At 45.0% G+C, this 12,051-nt stretch overlaps 1 protein-coding gene across 5 annotated transcripts in view; it reads left to right on the top strand.

Annotated features, from left to right (window-relative positions):
* The window catches only part of PRKG1 (protein kinase cGMP-dependent 1), a 1,426,855-nt gene that overhangs the window by 1,366,136 nt on the left and 48,668 nt on the right, over positions 1-12,051 (top strand). For all 5 annotated transcript variants that reach the window (XM_068258259.1, XM_068258261.1, XM_068258262.1 and 2 more), the window contains exons 11-12: positions 8,887-9,026; positions 10,445-10,534. In XM_068258259.1, coding sequence (XP_068114360.1) covers positions 8,887-9,026; positions 10,445-10,534 — 230 coding nt within the window. The remainder of the gene's footprint in view (positions 1-8,886; positions 9,027-10,444; positions 10,535-12,051) is intronic.

The raw sequence follows: 12,051 nt of genomic DNA, 5'->3' as shown, positions 1-12,051 counted from the left end.
CATCAATACAGGATCACAGCTGAGGCATAGCATTGTTTTACGGGAGGTTTCATGTTTACATACTGTTGTTTGACTTGCATGATCTTAGTTGCACAGTCATTAAAACACAAATTACGTTTAACAAGAAAACTAAATCAACATAAAGTATAGTCATAAACTTAACAATTTTTAGTTTTTCGTTGAAAATGGCATCACCCAAAGTAAGACTGAGTATTTTTACAGTTTTCTGGTTCTTAGTTTGAATGGGGTCATCAAGCAGGATGGACAGACAGTATGCAGACAGGAAGTTTTGCATCTGATTCAGACTAAGAAAGGTGTAGAGTTTTTCAAGCTGTTGCTGCCTACTAACTTTCACAATACTGGCCAGTGCATGGAGTGGCTGAGCTCTGGCTCATAAGAAAACACCATCCAACTATTGTTCTCTAGGTGCCCTGGCCAGCAACATCACTGTTTTTAAATTCTGAAGCCATGAACTACTGGCATCAGAAGTCTGGAGGTTTTGAAGATGTGACCGTTCAGACGCTGAACTAAATAATCATTTAGAACTTTGTAAACAGAAAATCTCAGCTGTGTGGCATGACTAAGGACATATGGTATGAAGTGGCAGCTATAGCTGCTGGAACAGCTAACCTTGCATTTGTATACCTTATCAATTTTAAAGGGATCTTAACCTCTTGCCGACCACGTCACGCCAAGGGGCGTGGATGCGGCGGCAGGTCCTTGGGGCCTGTTTCGCAGCTCTGCTCCACCTTCAGCCTTCCAGCGGCGATCGCCGCTAGGACTCTGTTAGACGTCGAAACCACTGTCTAATTAGCTTGTACAGCACTTTGATCCATGGCCGTGATGTACTGGGCACGGCCGTGTGGGCTGGGAGACAGGATAGTGATCGGTTGTCATAGGCTGAAGCCTATGGCAGCTGATCACGCTGATTGGCTGGCTCTGGTACGGAGGGAGGGATGGGTAAAAAATAATTTAAAAAATGACACATTTGATTAGAAAAATAAACATATAAATATTGATATAAAAAATAAACATTGGAGGAGCGATCAGATCCCACCAGCAGAAATCTCTGTTGGTGGGGAGAAAAAGGGGAGGGGAATCACTTGTGTGCAGCGGCCCTTTTTAAGAGAAAAAACCTGGTCTTTAACACTGCGGTCCTCATTAAAGTGAGAGGAATATGGAATCTTTATTCTGGAATAAACAATGTTCCCTTTAAGAGTTATTATACATGAACTTTGGCTTAGTTGTATGCCTGCTGAATTAGTTATTATGTTTTTTAACTGCTTTTGTACCAGCAGCCACTGGCCCCTTAAGGACTGAGCGCGCCCAGACTGGTGCTGCTGCTCTCTAAGGCTGCTCCAGACATTACATCTCATTTCTGCTACTTCAAACCTCTTAATGGAAAGACTGGACCGAAATTTCAATGGATTCTAATGTATCACTTCTCCAGCAACACCTATAACCTTTCAGAACACCTGGATTACTTGGGATGGCAAAGATTTAAGCTGGATTGGATCTTCCTTGGTATCACACACTGCTGGACACTGCACACCTTCCTTGGAATTGACCTGAGACCTTAAAGACTTTCTGCCTCTTCGTGCCCGCCGTCTCCCATCCTGTGAGTAACTTTCATCGATTATCTACAGCATCTATGCTCAATAGACTATATTTTTCTACATATATTATATCTTCAAACTCCTAAACAAAGGACTGTGTTTTCAAATCCATGCTGTCCATCCATACATCTCTGTGTAAGGACAATTCAGTCTATACAGGCCCTTTGATCTCTGCAGGATACCAGCCACAGCCGTGAAAGTTCACACCTTGACTTTAAATAGGGCCTTTCTTAGCAGGAGCCCTGAGCTGTCTCTTGTCCATCCTAATGTGTAAACATCAATATTCAGCACAGACACTTCTAGCTGTATACCAACCCAGAAATATATATCCAATTGACAAATCAACAATAATTCTACTTAAGTCTGTTGGAATCTACAGAAAGACAAAGAGAGGATCCAGGGGACGTGGGAAAAGACGTTATTCACTGCAGAACCAAAATAACTCTGTGACAAAATCTACAGAGTACACCCAGCCAACAACCTTAATAGCTCCAGCACAATCCAGCAGAGATGACAGCCACACATCTGGAGACTGTTCCCTCCTGGAGTCCTCAATCTCAGACCTCAGCTCCCAGGGTAGCCCCATCAAGGCTGTCCTCTGCAACATCAGATCAATAAACAACAAAACCGCAATCATACATGATCTAATAGTCTTCTGATCTGGCCTGCCTGACTGAAACCTGGCTTTCTGAACCTGTTGGCCCCACCCTGGAAGCAGCTGTGCCAACAAACTATTCCGTGATATACTGCAACAGGAAAGAACGCAGGGGAGGAGGGGTTGCACTTTGCTTTAGATCAGCTTTGAAAATCAGACTACTTACTGTAGGTCCTACCAACTCGTTTGAATGCTTGGGGGTGCAACTTTCAGCTGAGGAAAACATTAACATATTGCTGATCTACCGCCCACCAGAAAAATACTCAGACTTCCTTGAGGAACTTGTAGACCTCCTATGCAACCTAACACTGGAACACCCCAGATGGATTGTTCTTGGAGATTTCAATACATGGGTGGACGACTCCTCCTCACAATTTGGAAAAGAGCTACCTCGTGCCTTACATGAACTGGGCTTCCTCCAATCAATCAGCTCTGCTACTCACAGGAAAGGTCACACTCTGGACCTTATATTCCATACTGGGCTGTCAATAGCCAATGTGGAAATTAATCCTGTTGCCTGGTCAGACCATCACACTATCCACTTCTCCCTCTCAATACCAGCCGTCAAACACCAGGTCAAGAATCAAATAAAATATCGCCGCTTAAAAGGGCTAACACCTCAACATATCCGAGATAACCTTAGCTTTGATGAATTGACTGACTCCAGCTTGGACCCTGATACTCTGGTGTTTAAATACAACAAATGTGTGTCCTCCACCTTTGAGACCATTGCTCCTCTGCGCACCAAATATCTTACTCCACACCATCATGCACAGTGGTTTGATAACGCTATAAAAGAGCTGAAAAGACAAGGCCGAAAACTTGAGAGGCTGTGGCGCAAATCTCAGTCCCCAGAAGACAAACATGCCTTAATCTTCCACTTGAAGAGCTACCAAAAGGTAATCACGGGAAAAAAAATCATCCTTTCTATCACAAGAGATTGCAAATGCAGTTAACAAACCAGCCCAACTGTTCCGCACAGTGGAAAAACTCTGCAACCCAGCATGTCAAAAACTTAATATCGAGTCTTCAAAGGACCTCTGTGACCAATTTGCCCATTTCTTCACAGACAAAGTCTCCGCTATAAGGTCCGCCATCCAACTTACAGCATCTGAGCCTAATATAGCGCCGAAGACCATTAGCAGAGACAACGTAACACCTTGGTCAAACTTCAAAGAAATTGATGAAGAAGTCACATCAAGCATCCTCCTTTACGTCCGCCTAACTACCTGTGACCTGGATCCTGGCCCAACACAGTTCATGTTGAACTGCCCCGACCTGTTCGTACCGGTATTCCTCAAAATTGTTAACTGTTCCTTACAATCGGGGATATTTCCTGCTTTACTGAAGGAAGCAATCATCAGGCCTCTCCTCAAAAAACCCTCCCTGGACCCAGATGCAATGACCAGCTACAGACCTGTCTCTAACCTCCCCTTTCTGGGAAAGCTAATTGAAAAAGCTGTATACCTCCAGCTAGAAACCAGAATCCTACAAAATAACAGTTATGACCCATTCCAGTCTGGCTTCAGGAAACACCACAGCACTGAAACTGCCCTCATCCAAATATGCAACCACCTGCTCATGGCAAGAAACAGAGGAGAGTGCTTGATCCTCATACTGCTAGACCTTTCTGCAGCCTTTGACACAGTTGACCATGACATCTTGATAAACAGGCTTCAGGAATACTGCGGCATTGATGGCATAGTACTTCAGTGGTTCCAATCCTTTTTGAGTGGCAGAACCCACAAAGTGTCTATGGGGCCCTTCCTGTCCACCCCTGTAACACTTAAGTATGGGGTGCCCCAGGGCTCAATCCTCTCTCCCCTGCTTTTCACAATTTACATGCTACCGTTGGGAAAACTAATCCAAAAACATGGCCTGACATACCACTGCTATGCAGACGACACCCAACTATATCTTTCCTTCAAGCCTGGTGTGACAGACCCAACTCTAACCATAAACGCCTGCTTACGTGAACTACAGCAATGGATGAATGACAACTGGCTGAAACTAAATGCAGACAAAACTGAAGTCCTTCTGATTGGAGGGCAGAGCATGATAACAAAACAACTTACCGTATTTTTCGGACTATAAGACGCTCCGGACCATAAGACGCACCTATGTTTAGGGGGCAAAAACCAGGAAAAAAAATATTCTAAACCTGGTGCATCTATGGTGTAGGGGCGTCTTGCGGAGCTTCCTCCCCCAAGCTATATCTATCTACTAAGCTACACTGCCAGGCTACACAAACCCTTAAGGCCCCCCCAAGTACACTAACACACCCTGTCACCACCAATTACACTAATATCCACTTACTACACAAACCACTGCTGCCCCCAAGTACATTAACCGACCCTGTCACCGCCAATTAAACTAATCCCCACTAACTACTGTTGCCCACCAAGTACTCTAAGCTACCCTGGCACCTTCAGTTTACCTTGTCCCAGAGACAACTGCAGAGTGCAGCCTTCAACCAAACCAGCTAGGTGACCTCTGCGGTGGTACATGGTATACATGTGCTGCAACAATTAAACATTAGCAGCAGCCTCACCACATTCTTGATGAGCTCCTCCGATGCTCGGCCTCCAGTCCGTCTGCTCTCTTGGTTTCCACTCCCTGGCTTCCTCCATACCCAGGGACAGCGAGATGCACACAGGGCAGAAGCGCTGGACTTGGATCTCCGGGTAGAGCAGCATCGGATTTTGCTTGTTGACACCCCGGGCTTCCTTCATTACATCCCACACACATGTGGACAACAGCCCAGCACGACGCAAAACAGAGGAAATCTGCTTTCTCCTTCATGCAGTGCACTTCCTGCACAATAGCCCAGCCGGAAGTAGCAGCACGATCGGGACAGGAATTGGATCCCTAAGTGGAACAGCACGGGATTTCTGCCCACTGACACCCCTGGCTTCCTCCATCCGCACTCTCCTCAATAGCCCGGCCAGAAGCAGCAGCGAGATCGGGGCAGAAGCAGTGGACCTCGATTCCCGGATGGAACAACATTTCCACTCGCTGACACCCCCGGCTTCCTCCATCCGCACTCTCCTCAATAGCCCGGCCAGAAGCAGCAGCGAGATCGGGGCAGAAGCAATGGACCTCGATTCCCGGATGGAACAACATTTCCGCTCGCTGACACCCGAGGCTTCCTTCATCCGCATTTCCTCTGCCCGAAGCAGCAACAAGATCGGGTGGACACAGACGGGCACAAGCGCTGAATGCAACACCGAGGACTCTGCTACCTCCATCCCATGCCGCGAACTTCCTCCATGGACAACGCAGCCCAAAGTGAAACTCATTCAAGCTCGCTCTCTTGGTTTCCGCCCCCGGCTTCCTCGCTGTATCAGGTACACACAATTCTGAGGACTCAGAGTGTCGGCTGCAGTAGAAGGAGGACTGGAACGCACCATCTGTGTTAGGTGTGATCTTCTACTGCGCTCTGCCGTAGCATTGGCACATACCTTATTCTTACATTCGGACCATAAGACGCACTGACTTTTCTCCCCCTTTTTGAGGGGAGAAAAAGTGCGTCTTATAGTCCGAAAAATACGGTAACTTGCAGTCTTCACCACTGGGAATAGGAGGCACGGATCTACGCAGCTCTGATCATGTGCGTAGCCTGGGAGTTCTAATTGATGGGGATTTAAACTTCAGAACTCAAATCTCTGCTGTGGTGAAATCATCCTATTTTCACCTGAAGAACATTGCAAAAATCAAGCACCTCATACCCCCAGAAGATCTGCCAACCTTAGTCCACACCTTCATCACATCCCGACTGGACTACTGCAATGCTCTCTACACTGGCCTTCCAAAAAAGGCCTTGTACCGCCTACAGCTGATACAGAATACTGCTGCCAGACTGCTAACCAACCAACCCCGTCACTGCCACATAACGCCAGTCCTGCATTCCCTTCACTGGCTAGCTATAGAATGGAGGGTCCTATTCAAGTCGGCCTACTGACATTTAAATCCCTGAATAATCTAGGCCCTGGATACATGAAAGATATGTTACAGCTGCGTAGCAATCCCCGCATTCTCAGATCCACAGGTTCTAATAATCTAGTCATACCCAGAGTCCACTTAGAAACTTTTGGTCCCAGAGCCTTCTGTCATGCTGCCCCTACGTTTTGGAACTCCTTACCTCAACAGATCAGGACAGCCCCATCCCTGGACGTGTTTAAATCCAGACTGAAAACCCACCTGTTCAGTCTGGCATTTGCAGAAATATAACTTTTGTTGTGTGAATACTTCATCCTACTAATTACTGAATCTGAGAGAGCCTAAGCGCTTTGAGTCCTATGGGAGAAAAGCGCTATAGAAATGTTATTGTATTGTATTGTATTATTATTGTAAGGACCATAGACTGCTGGCACCACAAAATGGCGTAAAACGATGCTTGTGACGATTCGCCACTCTCGCCAGTCACGCACTCTCCCATCGCTGCAGGTACCTTTCTCTACAGTCTCCATGATGGCAGAGCTCTGTGCGCCGGTCAGGAGCTGCTTTCATTGGCTCCTGACCCTGTCCATCAATGTAAAGCAATGGGACTAGCTTACAGTGATGACAGGGACAGGAGCCAATGAAATCAGCTCCTGACTGGCTCACAGAGCTCTGCCGTCATACTGACATCAGGGTGAGTGGCTTGCAGCAGGGGCAGATCGGAGTAATTTGCGGGACCAGCGCAATCGTGCTATAACGATTGTTGAAATCTACATCCAGTCAGAGCCGCATAGCCACCAGCAGGACGTAGATTTCAACCGCGCTGGTCCGGAAGTGGTTAAGCTGGAAAATATGTTTTTAAGATAGATTTTTCAGAACCCTCATAGCATATATGAGATCAAGAACATAAGCACACCAACTTGTATTGATGAATGCCATCATCAACTTTAATATACTGCAGGCAGATGCAATGTACAGTGCCAGTTGCATTTTAATACTGAGGTGTACAGTTACATTTCCAAGAAACACAAATGCAGAGCTTTCAAGAAAGCTGCATTAAACAGGATGTTCTGCTAATTCTAGGGGGCTTCTTGCACCTTGTGACCTTGTGTGTCTTGTGACCAGTTACATTTTGCAGAGCGAAACACAACACTATTTTTAACAGATGCTGCAATGCTAGAGCATCCCTACAGAGTCTGCAAATGTGTGTACAAAATGATTTCCAGAATCCCCACACTACATGTATTTCACACCCCAAACTGGTTCTCGGAGCTAAATTAGAGTAGACAAGCAGATTGGTTAGGGACCAACAGCTCCTCTTCTCTGCTTGTGGGCCCCATAGCAGCTGTTATAGTATTACTGTGCCCCTATTAGTGATACTTTTGCACTGACAATGGGAGCAAAAATAATATAAATGTAATGTAGAATCATTAATAGCCTTTTTGTTCAGTACATGTGAAATATCTGTTTTAGTCCCCCATATACATCATGTTCAAATTTAATTTAAATGTGTCAAAAAGTTGATCTGTCAATGGACTGTCAATGGACTGACCAGACTGCTACAAAAAATATATTTATCAGTATATGTGTGTATTTTGTCAGTATGTCATAATAGGACTGGCCTCAAATCTTACATAAAAACAATGTAATCTTACAGACATGACTTCCTGAACTCCATAAAGACACCTACAAGACACTTGTAACATACTGTTCCTAAATGTCCCAGTTCATCCCAGCAGATAAAATAATCATGACAAACGACACAGATTAGTCCGGCCAGGTGGCTGGCATTTTTGCGAGCAACAGAATACTTTTACTGTGCCACTATGTATTATGCTTTGCCCTGCCAAAACACAGAATCTATGGTACTGGTATCATTCAGTTACACACAATCTCGGGTTCTCTGACATTCATTCATTGTCTGCTTCTGTCTACACAAAACAAGTCTTTTTTTCTGTGCAAGCTTACCATTTATGTGTAATATGAGGGACTAACTAAAGTACCGTATCCATTAAAAGTGTATTCACTCCGTTTCAGCACCTGAAACTGATACTTCATCCTAGGGTGAACATTTGCTAATTTGGTTACATTCAGACTCCTAGTATCTCCCAGAACCAGCAAAATAGGAATTTCCTACAGTATTTTTGGGTCTCTTCCCACTCCTGTAAGGCCACAGCAAAGAGGTCACCTTCTAAAAGCTGGACTCCCAATTTCACTTCTCTCATTTAACGTGAATCCATTAATGGAACATGTCACTATAATTTGGCTTTTTAGTAACTAGTAACTGCAACAGTTACTTTCAGAGTGGAATCTAAGCATAGACAGAGCTCTGGCAACTGGAGTTTGACATCTGGGATCTATGGTCTTCATCCGACTTCTGTCCCCCTGGTACTAGGTACGCACCATGCAATGTTCTGTCAGAACTATAAATGATGTCTGATCTTCTCCAGATAATAATGTCTGATCTGCTCCTGATCAATAATGGGATTGATTTTGGGCAGAAGTGATCTGAAAATCTATCCAGTTATTGATTGGGAGCAGATCGGGCATGTAGCATAACTGTTGATAGAGGTTGCTGAAATTGCAGACAATAGGGAGTAAAGGACACTGCAACATTCATTGTGATGAAGACTGAACGCTATTGGCATACTGTAACATCGCTCTTCTATCTTCCAGGTGCAGCTGAAAAGTGAAGAATCAAAAACATTTGCAATGAAGATCCTGAAGAAGCGACATATAGTTGATACAAGGCAGCAGGAGCACATCCGATCTGAGAAGCAGATAATGCAGAGCGCACACTCAGACTTTATTGTAAGGTTAGTGTGAAAGTTTGCAGTGATCAGAGAACTGGCAATCAGGCTTGTGTACAGGACGGGTTTGTCAGCCGCACATAGGGTTGCATTGTCGCGTGCGCGCGCGCACAGACAGGACCTTTATGCGGGGAGGAGGCGCGTCAGCTGACCAGCTGGACGGCTGACGTCAGCGGAGACGTTCGCCGCTCCTCATTGGCTCAGAGGAGTGGGCGTGCCAATTGGGTCTCCTCTGCTTCTTAACCTGCTGAGCGGTCTGGACGAGCTCAGCTCGTCCAGTACCGCCGGAGCCTGCCGCTCAGGCCCTGCTGGGCCGATTTGGCTCAAATAAAAAGCAGCACACGCAGCCGGCACTTTGCCAGCCGCGTGTGCTGCCTGATTGCCACTGCAGTGCGGCGATCCGCCGCATGCAGCGGCGAAAGAGGGTCCCCCCAGCCGCCTGAGCCCAGCGTAGCCGGAACAAAAAGTTCCGGCCAGCGCTAAGGGCTGGATCGGAGGCGGCTGACGTCAGGACGTCGGCTGACGTCCATGACGTCACTCAGCTCGTCGCCATGGCGACGAGGTAAGCGAAACACGGAAGGCCGCTCATTGCGGCCTTCCGTGTTACTTCTGGCCGCCGGAGGCGATCAGAAGAACGCCTCCGGAGCGCCCTCTAGTGGGCTTTCATGCAGCCAACTTTCAGTTGGCTGCATGAAAGTTTTTTTTTTATTAAAAAAAAACCCTCCCACAGCCTCCCTGGCGATCTTAATAGAACGCCAGGCAGGTTAAGCCTCTCGGCTTCACTCGCAAACTGTCTGCTGTTGCGAATACTACGTGTTAGCGCTCAGACCTTAGGTAGATCCGGTGTGCTTTGATCCGGGAGGAAACCGGGGATTTCACACTAGGTAGGAATATTATTGTTTATATTACTCTTTATTGATACCTGTGTATGACTCTGGCTTGCTTCTGATCTCTCTCATTTACTGACTCTGTACTTCTGCCCATCTGATCCTGTTGCCGACTTTGCCTGTATAACCACCTTCCTATTGCTATCTGATTCTGTACCGTTACTACCTGTCTGTTGCCGACCTTGCCTGTCTGACCTCGCCTCCCCACCAGAGAGCCCTGATCTCTGGTGAGGGCTTCTGTACTGATAGAACCGCCAGCTCCTCTGGTGAGGTATAGCTGAATCTATCAAGTACTACTGTTGCACCAAGCACTATACATTGTATACCTTCTGTGTGTTGCTATACTCGTATTATTGGTGATTCTGCAGATCACTACATAATCAGGTATAGTGTCTAGATTATTGGTGATACTGCAGATTACTCAATAATCAGACATCTGTTTTGCTGACACCAATCGTTACACCATCATGCTCCTAATCAGAAGTGTTTATATTTGTGTTTTCATGCATCAATTATATATACTAATTCTGATTATAGGTTATACAGAACGTTCAAGGACAGCAAGTATCTGTACATGTTGATGGAAGCCTGCCTAGGTGGAGAGCTTTGGACTATTCTCAGGGACAGGTATGGAACCTTAGAATTTTGGGCACAGACCTTGGAAAATGAAATTGCAAAATACTCTAGCATTCAATTTATAACACCTGGGTCTGTGGCAGCATCAGACAGAGCTAGTAGAAACACAGCACTGAAGTGCTCAGATTTGCTTCCAATACATGTCCATTCAGGCCAATGTGCCAAAATACAATAGAGCAGTTGAAGACTATGAACATAACATCTGGGTTATAGTAATTGCCCTCTAAGGTTTATGTGTGGATGGGTTGTTACACTTTATCCATAGTGAACTATGGAGTTCAACCTACAAATGCCTAGAAAATGACTTGTCCTATTTTCCAGGTGCTCGGTGTAAATGAGGGCTTACTCTGCAGAAAGAGTGGTGTATAGTCATCTCAGCAGGTGCAAACAGTTATTTTACAAAGCCCAGAGATACATTTTAGCAATAGTGGTCATCACAAAAAATAGAATCTCTGATGAGGGAAACGAACAATGCACTTTAGACTGTCTCTCATAGCTATTTTTGCTACCTGCAAACATGATATTCTAAAAGCATATAGAAGGGAGGATGGATGAATATTGAATCCATTTGGCTTGTATGCACAGACTGAACTGATTCATGTGGCAAATTGTTACCAACACCAGTTGAATGAACACATGCATCACAGATCATTGCAGTAGCACATCTCAGCATGCACAGGGACATAGCCCAGGTATATTCTACATTGTTCTATCTAAAGTAAGCATCAAAATGTGTCTATCAAGATCTATCTGGTCAGCCGAATTCCATGACACTCAGGTGTCCTTGATAGAAAAGTAATTAATGAAGCGTGAATTGAACATCCAATGCTTGACTAAGTTAAGTGGTAGTGGTAGAGAGTTAAGTGGTGTGAGGAAGTGTTTTTCATTGTTCTCCGCACCTCAATCTATGCAATTTTTTTCACACTGTCACTTTCTATTGAACACATAATATATTTTATGTAAAGAACATGTGTGAACAATATGCAATAACAGAGGCAATCAGGAACGTTACAAATAATTATCAAGATACTGTATTTCATGCATCTGATGTCTTGCACAATATTTTTCCATTAGCAATTAAGGGGTAATTTTTGATCCACCACTGATCTACAAGCATTTATTTATTTTTTTGAAAAAATAATGTATTTATTTATTTTAACAAATATGAAAGAAAATCATTGTGATGTCTAGCCTCTAAAGGACATCTGAATTGAGAGGGCTATGGAGGCTGCCATTTTTATTTCCTCAATACTAGTTGCCTGGCTGTCCTGCTGACCACCTGCCTCTAATACTTTTAGTTATAGACCCTAAAGAAACATGTAGATCTGGTCCCCTGACTGAAGTCTGACTGGACTAGCTGCATGCTTGTTCCAGGCGTGTGATCCAAGTACTACTTACCCCCAATATGGTGAAGCAGGATCCTCAAAGTAAGGGTGCATAAATACATCCAATTTTTATTGGCTAACAATTGGCAAATTTTACCACCTTCATGTAGTTTGAAAGCTAAC

Source organism: Hyperolius riggenbachi, chromosome 10 (genome assembly GCF_040937935.1).
Source record: "Hyperolius riggenbachi isolate aHypRig1 chromosome 10, aHypRig1.pri, whole genome shotgun sequence".
Classification (NCBI taxonomy): domain Eukaryota; kingdom Metazoa; phylum Chordata; class Amphibia; order Anura; family Hyperoliidae; genus Hyperolius; species Hyperolius riggenbachi.
The sequence above is the reverse complement of the archived record's forward strand: the minus strand, read 5'-3'. Positions and strand labels throughout refer to the sequence as shown.